This window comes from Gastrolobium bilobum, unplaced genomic scaffold (assembly GCF_033153095.1).
Source record: "Gastrolobium bilobum isolate Gb01-03AN ecotype WA unplaced genomic scaffold, APGP_CSIRO_Gbil_v1 utg7507, whole genome shotgun sequence".
Taxonomy (NCBI): domain Eukaryota; kingdom Viridiplantae; phylum Streptophyta; class Magnoliopsida; order Fabales; family Fabaceae; genus Gastrolobium; species Gastrolobium bilobum.
The window spans coordinates 68,821-85,569 of NW_026895874.1; the positions used below are offsets into that span (position 1 = coordinate 68,821).

Here is a 16,749-nt window from a genome sequence, read left to right on the forward strand (position 1 = left end):
GATTGTTTTGCAAAATGCTTTCCAAAACAATGATTTTCTTAGTTTTAAAAACAAAAAAACCAAAACAACCTCCCCATGTTCTCCAGAGGTGTTTTTTGATTTTTTTTGTTTAGGCGGTGGCAATTTCATAAATATCAGGATTTATTAATGGCAATTCTTAAATATCAGGACCAAAACAACTACTTTAAGGTGGCATTTTGTAATTCTAAAACTTTATTAATGGCATTTTTATAAATAATTATAACTTCTTTATAACTTTAATTTATCTATATTCAAATAAGTTTTTTTTGTTTTTTTACTCTTAAAATCAATTTTCAAAATTCATATTCTAAACAGTTTTTGAAGAAAAAAAAACAAACACTTTCAAACATACCCTATACTCATTACCAAGCTGGTGAGTGTGTTGATGTTGTAGGTCATAGATATCTCATTATTATAATGTTTCTTAATTTACAATCCTGCCATTAATGAAAACAAAGTGTTCTCCGTATTTTTATGGTTCTCAAAACAAAAAAAGTGAAAATCAAAACAAAAACAAACCAAAGGTGTTACGAAATTTTTGATCTAAAAACTAAAAACTGGTAATTGTTTTTAAAACTATTTTAGGAAACACCCTTATCAATATATTAATAAAAAAATATACCATCATAATCAAGTAATATGCCAACATATTCATAAATTTATAACACTAAGAATTATACTTCAAAATAAGTTCAAACATGACATAATATTGTAAATAATGTCATCTTATCCATAAAAAAAAAAAAATCTTAAATCAGCGTTGTATAAATACTTTTTTTTAAAAAAAATGCTCCAAGGTTCTAAACTGATTTTCATCGTTTTGGATCAGCTAGTTCTTTGCATAACCAGTTTTATCTATAAATTAGACGCGAGGAATCTGTATCAAAAAATATGACATGGTCATGTGAAAAATCATATGGATCAATGATAATAAGAGAAAAAATATATATATTAAATAAATAATTATAAATCATAATCGTTAATTCACTTTACATAGTTATGATTTTTTTATATGCCCATATCATATCTTTTTTCATAGCAGAGGATCCAATTTCCAGAGACTTGCACAATATCAAACCGATCAATTCGGTCTGATTTTTTAATTGTTGACATTTTTAGTAAAAAGTATTGGTTCTGTGGTGCAACCGCGCTCAAACAGTTCCTACTCAACTTTATTAGGATGTAAATGGGCTCAGTCAAGGTAAACTTTGATCTAAATATATCCACAAAATATTTTTTTAAATATGGCCTGACCTGTTATTAAGAAATAAATTATATTATAAGTTCGACTTGAATTATATTTAACTTGCTATAAGCTTATTAACCTATTTAAGATTATAAAACTTTCAATACCTATCAAAATTAGAAAAATCAAATATATAAATTATTTTTATTAAAATTATGTAGATATTTATTTTATTATAAATGAATATTCTAATTTACGGTTTAATGGTGTTCTTCTGAACTAATATTCTAACTTTCTTTCTTTAAATAACATTTTATTATTAAATAAAAACTCTACTGCATTATTTAATTAGCAGAATATACATAAATTTTCACTTAATCATAAAGTATATTGATATAAATAAAACCAATGTTGATAACTTATAATCCTCGGGTTCAATTTAGCAGTAATATAAACCAAAACTTTCATCCCTTATGAAATTGGATTCAACAAGACTACTGATTTATTTACTCCGGATTTTAACTTTCAAACTCCAGTTAAGCTTGCCCTCTGGCAAAGGGATGGACCTTGGTAAACGGAGTGGCACCTCATATTCTCCCACTGACGATAAAGGTAATGGAAGATGCAGGTTATCAGGTGCAATGTTCACGCAGAGTTGTCTTGCCACCTAAAAATATCACAATACTTAAAACCTCGGTACCAGAAAAGGAAGAAAGGTAACCCTTCTCTCATGAATGAAATCAAAATTCAACATATATGCATTTTTGTAATCCCATATCAGTTTTGTAATAACGGTAGGATTAGCTTACAAAGGTGTAAGAAATCTTACACTTAATTTCAGCGGTTGATCTACGTGCATTTGACAAATGTAATTTATTAAGTTACACCCATTAATTAATTACTAACATCAATAAATCACTGCTGTCAGATGTGTGTAGATCAACCGCTAAGATTAAGTATATGACTTCTTATTTCTACACGGTGTGAAATAATCCTATCTCATAATAATATTATGAAATATTTTCTAGATATTCTAACACAAATTATTCTAGATTCCAAGTTCAGATAAATAATGACATGGTATACACTACCCAAATCAACAGGCCAAGAAAGTTTCTCCTGAGGAATTAATATCAGCTACATTTATTTATTTTTTTAACAGATTTATATTCTTATTTCTTATTTTGTTACTTAATTACCATCAATAAAACATTTAGACTAAGAAGAACAAACTGTACCTCAGCCACAAGAACTTCTTTTGTCACAGGTAAGCGTATCTCCAAGGGGTCATCTTTTGATGCACGGGACTTCGCTTTTTGAACATCGATTAACCTACGCAAGACCTATTAGACACCATATTAAAATAACATATATCAAATTGTGAGTTTTAACACGAAAGACTATCCAATTATCAAGTAAACATTTCTATTTTTACAATTTTAACATTTACAATCTTCGGGAGTATCATCACAACACACTCTAATTTGAAGTTTTAGCCAGTAATACATAAAATCTAAGAACAGATCATCTGTGTTTTAGCTAGACCAAATTCTCCAAAGAAAGAAAACAAATATAAGGCAATCATCTAACTAGAAAAGGAAAATATATCCCTAAAAAGAATCGCAGAAATAGTCCCAAACAGCAATGAAAAGCTTTTGAGAGTAAACCACAAACCAGGTTAGCCTTATCAAGACGTAGTGCTGCCTTTTCATACTCTTTCATCGTATCTTCCTTTGACTCTTTAACTAAAGTAACATCTTCTTGGTCTTCTTCTTCTTCAGCAGGTTGATAGATCTGAAGCATGTAAAACATGACATTAGCAATTGGTGAATGCAGAGAAAGTTCAGGAAACTACCTATGTGAATATGCAAATGTTTATTCGCCAAGTATACAAGCACAGATTGTTGAAACTTGACAGTATGCACTGCATATACATTCACGTAAACAGAGGGGTAAAGGATGCTGTTGTTTTAAGGATCAGACATCTGACAGAGTGACAGCATAATCATATTAAGAATTTAAAAAGTTATTCCAGAAGATAGTAAAACACAGAGAACTGGAAGTAGAAGAAACAAATTTACATAATGATGAATGACATTGACAAGCAATAGCATAGATAAATAGGTAAAAAAGAGATTAAAGAAAGAGGAAAAAAAGAAAAACCTTGCGCTGCTCAGTGAGGAGGTAAGCAAACTTATCGATGTTAGGGACAGCGAGGAGCTTGGGCATTAGGTGGTTGCGAAAATATCCAGGGGCAACTTTGACAGTATCACCTGCCTTTCCCAGCTTATCTATGTCCTACAAATTGGGAATTGGAAATATCAGAAAATTAAATTGAATCAAATACCAGAACACAAACATCACAACTCAAGATAGATAATTACAGTGGTTAGGATGACTTGGAGCTTCCGGTTGTATCGAAGCCCCTGAGAAGCATACAAGAGTGGGTTTACCACAACACTATCATAATTGGCATCTTTAAATCTAATGATCTGCCTAAGACCATGTCTGCCATATTGAAGATAACCCATTCAGATTTGAATTCGAATTCACAGTCACCTCTTTTCACTCTGTCAAGACCCAACACAAATAACTATCAGTATCAAACCAACAAATTTCATTTATTCAAAAATAAACACTGTTCGGGCTTGTAATAAGAAGAGGGTAGCATTACTGTATAAAATATGATGGTAGAAAAAGAATAGCAATGGATCTTCTTGTGCTGTGTATATGATATGATACCATTTGTAAAGGTGTATAATAGGAAGCATTATAGGAGATCCACACCTCTGAATGCTGACTTAGCAAAACAGTTAGGAGAGAATATTCCAGGAGTACGGAGGGAAATTGGTTAGGAAGGCATGGAAATACTAAAGTTGCTGAAGAATGATGATAAATAGAGACGAAAGGAATGGAGAATGCAAGCAATTAGTTGGGAATAGGATTGGGACTTCGGAGAGACCGTAGCCTCTCTAAAGCTATTGGACTATCACTTCTTCATTGTTATTCCTCTTCTTTCATTTTTGGCTATAATTGTTTAATTCTCTGTAACAGAATTATAGTTGTCAAATTGTTGTAGTATTTCTTCTGTTTGTAAGACACTTCCAGTATTCAGTATAATCTTCATACTTTCCGTGTGCAATTCTGCTTTCTTTCCATTCTTTACTTTAAAATAGTGTAGAAACCTAACAGTATATTAACAATTTTATAAGAACCAAACTGGAACAAAGGTCTCCGAGTAACTTGTGCCCAAACCAATCAAATAATGACATCTAAGGCCTGCTGGATCAATTTCTGGTGTGGTTCTTAAAATACGGATGGTAACCTTACACATTAAGAACATGGAAGTAAACAGTCATGTATCCAAAACCCAGCAGGTGACATCATGTATAATATTAAAAACAACAATAACTCATGTTTTTGTTATATAGCTTTAGTGCAAACAACAATAAAGATGCTACCTATTCCAATAAATACGCTTACCACTAATAGTTTGAAACTAAACCTTATGGGTAAGAATTGTGACCTTGACCCAATCACGGGCAGAAGGTGGGTAGATTTTCAGGGCTTTCAGTCCCACATATCTTACCAAACACACAATCAAAACAAATAAGCAAGGGTAATAGAGAGATGAGGAGGGGCATAAACATGATGCAGAAAGGTAAATAGATGGAAGAAACAGTGACAGAGGTAAATAGGAACCAGGAGAACTGGAAAATGGAAGAGAAAGGAAGAAAAAGGACTCAAGAAGTGGACTCCGAGATTCAATTGAAGAGAACAGAAGACAAACACAACACCAAAATTATTAGAATTACTATATTTCCTCCTATAATGATATGCAACAGCAAATAGGTAAGCAATTCCATCCAGAAGTGACTTGCTGATTATAAATGCAACTAATCCTCAAAATAAGAGTGAATATTTCAACAACAGAGTCATTTGGCAACAAGGGAAGAGCAAAAAGGCTTATATTAATCATCAAACAAGAAAAAGTGGGAATCCAACGCGGTGCATATGCAAATAGGCACCAGTCACCCAACATGTTGAAACAGAAGGAATCTGCTAGCAATGGATGCAACAAGAAAAGGACTTGCATTTCACACCACCAGAGACAGCACGGCTTGCCTGGGTGTTCAATGGTCGACAAGGCCATTCAATCTAGCAATGGCAATGGATTAAAATCAAACTTTGGCTCCATCGCATACCCACACAGGTACCCATCCCTAATTCCCCCACAGCTTTGATGGGTACCCAGGGGTATCCACAAATATCCATTAAATCATTAAAAAAAAAAAAAAAAAAACTCTCAAAGAACAGAATTAATGTAAAGAAGCTCTAGAAACTTAATTTCTAATAATTTGTCAAATAAAAAGTAACATAATTCAAAAATTTAAAACATTTTAAATCAGCACTAGGGAGCATCTATAATTCGACATATTCACATATTTGCAGTAAAACATCAGCTTGAAAATAAATGCAATAAAATTAGCTTGAAATACATCCAAATATAAATTAGTTCATGTCACAGGCATAACAACACCCAAGACTCAAGGCTCAGAATTCCTAATGTGCCACATTCATTATGATTAACAAATAAATACCCAATCTCATTAGCACATCACATGGCTATTCTAAAATAAGATCAATTACATGATGCAATTAGAACGCTCAAAACAGTATCTCAACAAGATTAAAAGCTCTAAATGACCCAAAGCAGAAGAGATATCCAACAACTTAAAGCTTGAATATGCTATTCCCTTGAAAGCAACAAATGAAGACACTATTAAGTGTTAAACAAGCAGCAATATAAAAAAATGAGCAGTGGGTGAAAGTGTAAACAAACCACTCCAAGACCATGAAAAAAGGATGGCGTTATATGGTAACCCCAAACATTAGGAAAGAGTAAACAAACCACTCCAAGTCTATGAAACAAGGATGATTATATGATATATGGTAACTCCAAACATTAGGCAATACTTAGATGCATCTTCTCAACCCAACAACCAGTAAATAAGATAGAAAAGCAATACCAAATATCTCAACAAGCTAAAAGAGATTACTACAATCATCCCACCAGGATTTAAGAAGCAAGCAGAAAGTAGCACAAGCATATGAGATCAAAACAGTGAAATGATCAGACCTGTTATCATCATTTAAGCAAACCAAATGACCACAAGCAAGTCCCCCTTGACTTGGCCACAAAAATGGGAGGAACAATTACACCCCATAAACTTATTATAGATCTACTATAGAGAGAACAGCCTCAATGCTCCCAGTACATGCTATGCTTCTATAATTTGAAAAAAAATCAACCATTCATTCTCAAGATATGGAACCAACTCAATAATAACAGCACGAAATCCATTGGAATTAGGCCATTAATTTCCTAAGAGCATGACAAAATAAAAACTAAAGGAAACACAGCATTCACATAATCAATTCAGCACCTACCAAAATAGAATGTAAGCCAACCATTTCTTAATCAAAAAAATTTCTGCTAATAACCAATATAGCAGTTTTTTCTTATGACCAGCTCGCTACACCTGATGCCAACCCTCCTCCTTTACCCTAGCTTGGGACAAGCCATGCATGACATACAAACAGTTCCTATTTAAACAAAATAAAAGCAAAGCGCAAATGTTTGCCAAGCAAACCAGCATCACAAACAGATTAAAGAAACCCACCAAAGTGCAGGACATCTTCAGGATCCACCTCAACATGAAAATTTTGTACTAGCACATCTTATCAGTTGCCATTTCCATAATTCATTTGAAACATGACAAATGTATAACTCGGGCTTTTCATCGTACAGCTTGTGTGCGGTCAAAATAAATATACAACACAAAACCATCAGAACCATCACCACCACGAAGGCTAAGGCTTTAAACCATCATCAAAACAACTACAAAACAATATCAATCTGTCAACAATACATCTATGAATTGGAAAGTTGGTGATAGTGGTGATCGTGGGTTGGGTCAAGTCAAGTTGTGGAAAAATTAAGGTCCAAACCGATTAAATATGGGTCCAGTTCAGTTCGGTTTATGAAAAACAATTTGGTCAACTCAAATCAACCAGCCCAATCACATTCAGGTTGGTTTGGTTCAGGTAATCTGGTTGTACATATACTTATATTTTTTTTAAAAACAACATCCATAAAAAAATATATACAATTGAAAAAAAAAACATAAGAAAAAAATTGGGGGGAAAAAAGAAAATTTTTAATTCAATTCTTCTAGTTTTGGATAAAGGTAATGTTCTTGTAGTATAATTCTATTCTTCTACAGCAATGCTTGAAGATGCATGCTTAAAAAAATAAAAATAGTTGAAAATGAAACTGAAAAGAGAGTAAAAGGACATTTACTTTAATAGATAGACGTAAATAAACCTACCAAGTAATAATGTATACACACGCTAACCATGTCTCTGCTACTGCAATGACTTACAAATCACCTTCTAAAAACAGAACTCCAACTTATGCTCTATTAACTTTTTCTGGATTAGTGCTTCCCCCCCTTTACAACTTGAAAAGAACAAAGCTCAGGTTCTAGGATCGACATATGTACAAAATAGATGAGACCCCAGAATCTGAATCAAGATCTGAAACAAACAAGCCCATTTCTGAACAAAGCCATTTAATGGTTGGGTTGGTATTTCATCAAACACAACACTCCTTTTCGAAACAAATCCAATATGTAAAGCAACACAGGACAGCAGTAAAACCGAAGACATGTTTCAAACATTCATTCGTTAAAAATAAAATCAAGAGCTATACAATCACAAATTCAACTATTAACATATATCACGCATTAGTTTATTTTCAAAAAGTTCAGGCATTCCATCAAACAGGTCGTAGGCAAGTGTGCAGATTCATTAAATCATCCAAGTTCTAACAAGTTACAACCCGCCCAACACAAGGCATCAACCATCATTCAACATGAATTTTTAGGGAGACTCAGTCATTTGATACAAACTACAACATTATATAACATATTCGACCCAAACGTTAAAAAGTGTAATAAATTATAATTGGTTGGTGGGGATCCTAGAATTTTGGGGTAATGGCAAGTGCCCCAATAGATATTATTGCAGCCTCTCAATCACTGATTCAATGTTGGGTTTCCATAGCAAGCAACAAGATGAACTACTCAACTACATGTCAAACTGTCAATAGCTTCAGCTCAAGAATCAGAATGAGAAAAGGGCTTACCGTGACCACGTGAGGCGTGAGCTGTGAACTGTGAAGAATAACCGGTGAATCGCAATGGAATGGGCGGAGGAGAAGTAATCGGCGGGAAGAGCGAAAGGCGATGGGGACGCCGACTGCAAGGTTTAGGATTCGAGTAGGGTTTAAAACTTCAAAATTCTCAAGCAGCCATGAAAATGCACACGCGAATAAAATGGATGAGTCACGTCCTTCCGGTTTGATGGTTTTTTTTTTTTTTTTTGGTTGGGTTAGTTTTTTTTAAAGTTATTTATTGAAACTGGAGGCAGGATATAATTTATTTTATTCACTTTTACTATCAATCTAATCACTATTGATTTTAGTTAATTTAACGATTATAATTTATTAAGAATTAATAATTAATTAATAAGTACAACTCAATGATTTTCAATAAAGTATAGTCGTTAGATTAACAGAAATCAACAATGGTTAAGTGGGTTGTAAGGGTGGTAAACTTTTTTGGTAGTAAATATATATTTTCCCTTAAAACTATGTGGTTTTGGATGAAAATTAGATGTATTTATAATTTTAATTTATTTCAGGTTATATTATTTTAATTTTTTAACCTAAAATGATATTGTTTCGGTGAATAATAGAAAAAATTATCTAAAGTAATATTAGTTTTTTTTTAAGAAAATAATTCTCAAGAAAGAGTTATATCATGTAATATAAATAAAATTACAAGCGAGACTTACAAATAAGAGGAGAAAAAAAATAGAGATGAAATTCATTTTTTTTGTTGTGCCTAAGAAATTTGTTTCTCTTATTCAACGTACGAGAAATATAACCTCTTCTTTTTATGGGAAGAATGTTTGACGGTAATTTTTGTTAAAATAATTGTTTTTTATTTAATATTTAAGTTAAAAAAATCAATTTTTTCATGATTTTTATTAATAATTTTTTTCACCATAAAATACTGTAATTTTGTCTAAAATAATAATATTTAATTTTTTTTAAAAGGATAAATACTATTCCCACTTATTATAGACTTGAATTAAAAATAATTTGGTTTTATTCATTTTCACCCAATTACCAAATCAAATAAAATGAAAGGTTGCATGGAAAAAAAGGAAATGATATTTCATTTAACGAGTGATAAGTCCAAGTTGCCCGCACTATAGTTGAGTAACTTGAGTTTGAGTTAGTCGTAGTCGTAGCATACTTGAATTGGATTAATGTAATCCATAAATTAATGGATGATATCAGAAGAAGAAAAAATTAGACTGTACATGTGATTCAATCGGTATTGTATTAAAATGAAACAAGAATATGTACTCAAAGCGTGGCAAGATCTATATAAGATTAGTTTATTATTAAATGAGGTGTTTCAGGAGTTTTTATTTTTATTTTTTTTGACACTTTTAGAACCATATCTTTGGTATTATAACATTATCTATTCCTCTATTAAAAAAAAAAAAAATGAGACTTGGGTGACAATAACCATAAAGGGTGTGCAAAATTAAAAAAGTCAATTATATTACTTTTTTCTAAATTTGGTAAAAGATATGTTGAGTTTCTTCTTATAGTCCAAGTTCGATAAAGTCAATCTCATGCATCATGAAGATTATGGTAGTTGTATTTGGTATATCTTATAGTAGTTGAATTACGATGTACTTATATCTATTTATTCTAAATAGTGTTTTTAAGAAATCCAATGTGATCAGCTCAAGAAATTTGGGTCAGTCACAAATGGTTAAATGTGGTCCATTAGGGATTTTGGACTGGATTACGGGTGCTTGAGGAGGCTCCTTTAAGAAATTTCATACCTAACCATGATTAGCTAGCAATTAAATTGGCATTTCATCAAATAAGGGATAGGAAACTAAAAATTATGAGAAAAATTTATACAATAGAAGTTCACAGAGTCTTCTATCCAATCAGTTCACCAATAACATATAGTACACATTTTAAGATTTTAACCAGCCAAAGAACACAAATTTTGAAGATACAGAGCTTCATATATGATCAATGAAAGTTGACTAGTCCAAATGAAAATGCATAATGGCATGACTCTATTCACGACTTCTTAGATCGATTTACAACAGCAAAAATCCAGAAGAATTTTAGTTCTATTAGATATATAAAAAATCATTAACGTAGCCTCATCCACATATTTAAACTTTTGAGTTGAATTGATTTTTTATATGGTGTCAGAACATGGTGTCACGGGTTCAATTCTTACTATTCCCAATTTCTCTTATAAAATTTCTTAGCACGTGTAGGTAGATTTGTTCATTGTCCACTCTTCAAGTCCAATAGACTCTTGTGTAAGGAGATGTGTTAGAAAAATATAAAAAATTATTAATATAATCTCACCCACCAACTTAAGTTTATTGGTTGAATTGTTTCTTCGTAAGTTCCAAGATGGTTGGTTATTAGATATGGTTCATACTTTGAATTCATATAATTTTGGATGACCGCTCTTATTGATGCGAGGGAGAGAAATGATTTTGGAAGCATGTTTTGTTGCGGTGCGTGGATAATCTTGTCTTCCTTGTCCACCATTTCCAGAGCCCCTTCCCCTTAAACTTCTTCTATGGACAACAGATATATAGAAGCGTGTTGATACACATATATACCAAGTTACCTACCAGCATAAAGTAAGAAAGAATGTGTTACAATGCAAAGATCCCATAGGGTTAAGATAAGTTCAATCCGTTTGGATGATTATGTAGCATAAGTGTCATATGATGTAATTGGGTAGTTATACAGCTGTCAGGTAGTTAGTGGTAAGGAAAAGGTGTAATACAAATAAAATTGTAAGATTGTTTTGAAACACATTGAATAAGAATCCAGAATTTTGCTTTATCTTTCACTCAGTTTCTCTCATTTCCCTGCCAATTAGGATCCATATCCTAATATTGGTGCTTTCATCCTTGAACACCCAAAACGTTGATTTCTTGGTTTTCATTCGTCGAAAAGCTTGAAGACTCATATAGATCTACAATGCGGATTCAAGAGTTAGCAGAGGAATTCACCTTGTTCCAACAGCGCATAGACAACAACATTGAAGAGATTCGTCTTCAAGCTACCGATACCCAGAATCAGATCTCCTTGTTCGTAACTCAAATGTAGCACCTTCAAAAAGCATTCGTGTCACGACCACCGCCGGGAAGGAACTCTTTGAGGTTTCAACAACTTTTTCAAGATGAGTCCACCTTTTCACGACAAACCATGAAGCAAAAATGACCTATTCCGAAGTTGCATCACTTGAAAACAAGCTCCACCTGAAGCTATGGCAAGTCATTTTAAATCATCAAAAGGTATTTGTTATCCCTTCTGTCCTTCCTCTTTTTCGTGGATGGACCATTCCATTCATTTGATGGAGAGCACCAAGCCCATCAACGTGGAGCATTATCATTATGCTTATGCCCAAAAGACTCAAATAGAACGCCAGGTTTCAGATTTACTCAGAACAGGCTTTATTTAACACTCACAGAGTCCCAATTCTTCTCCAGTGCTCTTAGTTAGGAAGCAGGATAACACGTGGAGGCTTTGCATCGACTATAGGGCCTTAAATACAGCTACTATCAAAGACAGGTTCCCAACACCTACAATCGACGAGTTACTAGATGAATTGAGAGGCTCTTCCATATATTCCAAGTTAGACTTAAGAGCAGGTTACCATCAAATACGAATGTTTCTTGTTAATGTGTTAAAAGCAGCCTTTAGGACTCATGAAGGCCACTATGAGTTCTTAGTTATACCTTTTGGCCTGACAAACGCACCAACTACTTTTCAAGCTGTCATGAACCACATTTTCAAACCCTTCCTTCGAAAATTTATAATTGTTTTTTTATGACATTCTGATTTTTAGCAGGTCTTTAATGGAGCATGTTAATCATGTGGCATTAGCTATTGAGTGCCTAAAAAAGAATCAAATTTTTGTGAAGGCTAGCAAGTGTACCTTTGGGGTGGATACTGTTGATTACTTGGGGCATGTGGTTTCAAAGGAGGGTGTCTTTCCTGACCCAAAAAAGATTGAGGCCATGATGCAGTGGCCAGTGCCTAAGTATCTCAAACAACTCTGTGGTTTCCTTGGCACAACGAGGTACCACCATAGGTTCGTGAAAGGCTATGCTTCCTTGGCATTACCTTTGACAGATCTGCTAAAAAGTTCAAAGGCCTTTCATTGGACCGAAGCTGCTATGGAGGCATTCCAGAATCTCAAGGAGTCCATGACTTCCACACATATCTTAGCTCTTCCTAATTTTGCAGGGCGATTTATGGTGGAAACAGATGCATCTAACACTGGTATTGGTGTAATGCTGTTGCAAAATGACAAGCCCCTTTCATTTTTTAACAAGAAGTTGGGAATACGCATGTAAAATGCCTCCACTTATGTACGTGAATTATTTTCCATTACAGCTGCTATCAAACGCTAGCGGCAATACTTGCTGGGTTCGGATTTCACTATTCGAATTGAACAGCAAAGTATCAAAGAAATTTTGACCAAATGATACACACTTCAGAACAACAAAAGTATTTGAGTAAACTTTTGAGGTAAAGTTTTAAAGTTGAGTATAAGGCTGGGTGTTCCAATGCTTTTTGTTGATGCCATTTCCAAGATTTATGAGGAAGGATCCTTTCATGCCTTGTTGTCATTACCCTTTTTTGATATTGTGACAAAAATACAACAACAAAACAAAACTGACCCTTATCTATTGCAGCTACATCAACGGGTTCGTGATAAGATAATTGTTGATACTGACATATCAGTTCATGGAGGAATCTTATTCCACAAGCATAGATACTTCCTAGGTCCATCATCATCTCTCATTCCAGCTCTGATTCATGAAGCTCGTAGCTTTCCTATTGGGGGTCACACGGGTATCTTGCATACTTTTCTCAAATTATCCTCTACATTTTATTAGCACTCTATGAGAGGTGATGTCAAGCGGGTTGTCAGTGAGTGTGTTATCTGCCAACAGGTGAAACCCGAGACTTCAAAAGCTTTGGGACTACTTCAACCTCTGCCTATTCCAGAAAGAGTCTTTAAGGAATTGACCATGGACTTTATCTCTGGGTTGCCTTCGTCCAAAGGTTTTACTACAATCATGGTAGTCATTGATAGACTTTCAAAGTTTGCCTATTTTGGTGGTCTCCCTTCCCATTATACAGCTGCATCAGTGGCAGCTTTATTTTGTGATTTGATCTTACGAAATCATGGTTTTCCTCGCTCCATCCTCTCTAATCGTGATAGTATTTTCGTAAGCCATTTTTTGACTCAATTATTCACTCTCAGTGGCACCATACTCCATACATCATCTTCCTACCGTCCATAGAGTGACGGTCAAACAAAGGTAACTAATAGATACTTAGAACAATATTTGAGTTCCTTTTTCCATAATTGTCCTCATTCTTGGTCCAATTTTCTTTGCTGGGCTCAATTTCACTATAATTCAGCAGTTCATTCCTCTATTGGCATCACACCATATCAGTCTGTGTTTAGCAAGCCTCCTTTGATGATTCCTTTTTATCCTAAGGGTTTAGTGAAGCTTGAGGCTATAGATTCTCAGTTGCAGCAGAGAAATGAGGTGTTAACTGAGTTAAAAATGCAATTGGAGCGTGCTAGGAATCGAATAAAGGTGCAACATGATAAAAGCCACAAGGAAAGATCATTTGCTGTGGGGGATCAGGTTTTGGTCAAGCTCCAACCCTACCGTCAAGTGTCAGTAGCCAGACGCTCCAATCTTAAACTAGCTCGAAGTTTTTTTGGCCCATTTCTTGTCTCTAGAGTTCTTGGCTCGGTAGCTTATCAGTTGGAGCTTCCTCAGGGTTGTCAGCTACATCCTGCGTTTCACGTGTCTTACTTAAACCCTTTAAAGGATCAACTGCACCATTGGGTGCTTCCTTACCATCAGCAGCTATTGATAACAGACCTATTCAAGAACCTTTGGCAGTTTTAGCAATTCGTTATATTGAGGATGGTGATTAGTAGAAACATAAATTTTTGGTGCAGTGGTTTGACGCAATTCCCGAAGATGCATCTTGGGAACATGAAGAGCAGCTGCTTTGTGCTTACCCATACCTGAACCTTGAGGACAAGTTTCCTTGTCAAGGGGGAGGGAATGTTATGATGCGAAGATCCCATAGGATTAAGAGAAGTTCAATCCATTTGGATGACTATATAGCATAAGTGTCATATGATGTAATTGGGTAGCTATACAGCTGTCAGGTTGTTAGTGGTAAGGAATAGGTGTAATACAAATAAAAATGTAAGATTGTTTTGAAACACATTGAATAACAATCTAGAATTTTCCTTTATCTTTGAGTCAGTTTCTCTCATTTTCCTGTCAATTAGGATCCATATCCTAATAGAATGATGCCAAAAAAAAAAATTTGAATTGATTGTACGAATCTTACGTGATCTCAGTTATTATTAAATATTGATGTTTATGTGATGGCAAAATAAGCTTCTAAAAATTTTAATTTATTCCGTACTATTATGATTTTAGTATGATTTATTTATGCTGTTTGATTAAAATTTAAAACCAAGGAGAATTTTCATATTGAGTTATGATCGAAAATATTATATTTTTTTTTCAAAAAAATTAACTAGTATTTTCACTAAGATCAAATCTCAATAAATGTGTATTTTTATAAACCAAGGACAAAGGTTAAGGTATTTGTTCTTCATGTCAGAGACAGAAATGTTAGTCAGAATATATCAACTTTGGATATTCAATTACGAAATTTTGCAACTAAAATATTATTTTTCATCTATTGTAATTTTGTATTATAAGGCATATGTAACCCTATGTTAGTTTGTTGGTTTGTAATTTGACATGTGCAAACATTATTTATGTGTATAACATTTTTCTTAAAGATTTATATTCTTAATTTTGGTATTTTATTAAAAAAAAAATATAGAATGCGTAAAAAATGTTCCTTGATTAAAATTGAGGAATGTTATTTGTTTGAAAAAAACAAATAAATGATGTTACTATTCAGCTCTTGAATGATATTTTTTACGAATCAAAGTTTAAAATAAAATATATTATAAATTTAAAAATGATACTAGGCTCTCGAATTACCTAACTATAAGGTCCATTTTAACATGACAAAAGGAATAGAAGGAATATTACTAAAAATTAAATATTTTTCTTATCTGAATATAAATTGCTAATAAAAAATGCTCAAGATTTAAGAATAAAAGAAAAATATGATGAGAAATATACATTTTTTCTTAATACTCACATTTTTTGTTTTCTCTATATGGGGTTGAAATTACAATGAATTTTGTTCATTTTGATGTATTTTATTGAATATAAAAACAGATTTTGAGAACATATTGTGATTCAAACACTTTCTAAAGATGAGTAAAAGTAATTGAAATTCGATTCTCATTGAAGTTGGGATTTGAATCTTTCCATATAAAAAAGTGATCATGTTATTTAATTACAATTACTCATTTAAAAATCATATACTTTTCTCTCTCTTATCTCATCATCAATAAATAATTGTGATTAAAATAACATGACATTTTCACATGAGAGAATCCAAATCCTTAAAATTGAGACTAATAGTCTCTGCTTATCTCACAAGAAAGTATGTCTTTCCCTAATTTAAACTTAAAGATAATAGATCTAATTTTAACTTGAGTATCGGAGTGACTAGTAAGTATCTTCACATCTGTCTCGATCAAGCAAAAACCTTAAACACCAACCATCTCGCAAGAGTACAGTCAAACCCAGCATTATTCAGTTTGATTTAATAGATCAATAAACTAAATTCGCAAGTTAATATAATATATATATATATATATATATATATATATATATATATATATATATATATATATATATATATTAGCATATTTTTCAAATGAACTATATTACACCAGTAGAACCATCTTATATAAATATAAATTACATTCTCAATCTACTAATAATACAAAAAATTGGATTAAAAGGGACTTCATGCCTGTTATACATTTTACAGAAGGAGAATATTATATAAAAATAAAAAATAAAACTAAAATTTGAGTGTGTTCTCCTTGCCCGGTGATGCTGAGTTCTGCTGGCAAGGAAGGGAGCAAATATCAATCGAGCAAACATATTTTGTCTCCTCATCTTGGCGTTGCATAGATGATTCTAACTTGACTGTTCTTACGATAACCCTACATTGTAAATGGAAATCGGAATAACAAATCCTATTTCAATAGCGAATATATCTGAAGCAATATTCTGGATTATGTTTGGTCCTGTTTCACTTTTTCTTAGGTGTAAAACCAACTAACGTAGAAAGCATAACCGACTTCAGTTTCCAATACCCATTAATATCTGTACTCAGGAGACAAAAATTCAAAGAACCA

The 16,749-nt window shown here is 33.0% G+C and overlaps 2 protein-coding genes across 2 annotated transcripts; one reads left to right on the plus strand and one right to left on the minus strand.

Annotated features, from left to right (window-relative positions):
* Positions 1–1,584: 1,584 nt before the first annotated feature.
* LOC133296558 (uncharacterized) lies at positions 1,585–8,616 on the minus strand. The gene is made up of 6 exons (XM_061495561.1): positions 8,418–8,616; positions 3,592–3,777; positions 3,371–3,505; positions 2,882–3,001; positions 2,446–2,550; positions 1,585–1,874 (listed from the first exon to the last, which is right to left on the minus strand). The coding sequence occupies exons 2-6, from the start codon at positions 3,736–3,738 to the stop codon at positions 1,710–1,712; spliced, it is 672 nt and encodes a 223-aa protein (XP_061351545.1). The 5' UTR covers positions 3,739–3,777; positions 8,418–8,616; the 3' UTR covers positions 1,585–1,709.
* Positions 8,617–11,378: 2,762 nt separating this feature from the next.
* Positions 11,379–12,760, plus strand: LOC133296556 (uncharacterized mitochondrial protein AtMg00860-like). Its single transcript, XM_061495560.1, has 2 exons — positions 11,379–11,488; positions 12,253–12,760. The coding sequence occupies exons 1-2, from the start codon at positions 11,379–11,381 to the stop codon at positions 12,758–12,760; spliced, it is 618 nt and encodes a 205-aa protein (XP_061351544.1).
* Positions 12,761–16,749: the final 3,989 nt, after the last annotated feature.

Coding starts and splice junctions, on each gene's coding strand:
- LOC133296558 (XM_061495561.1), bottom strand. CDS start 3,738: ATGGGTTATCTTCAATATGGCAGACATGGTCTTAGGCAGATCATTAGA. Junction 3,002..3,370: donor TCCTCACTGAGCAGCGCAAG/GTTTTTCTTTTT, acceptor TACATGCTTCAG/ATCTATCAACCTGCTGAAGA. Junction 1,875..2,445: donor AAGAAGTTCTTGTGGCTGAG/GTACAGTTTGTT, acceptor TGATATTTTTAG/GTGGCAAGACAACTCTGCGT.
- LOC133296556 (XM_061495560.1), top strand. CDS start 11,379: ATGCGGATTCAAGAGTTAGCAGAGGAATTCACCTTGTTCCAACAGCGC. Junction 11,489..12,252: donor ACCCAGAATCAGATCTCCTT/GTTCGTAACTCA, acceptor GATTTTTAGCAG/GTCTTTAATGGAGCATGTTA.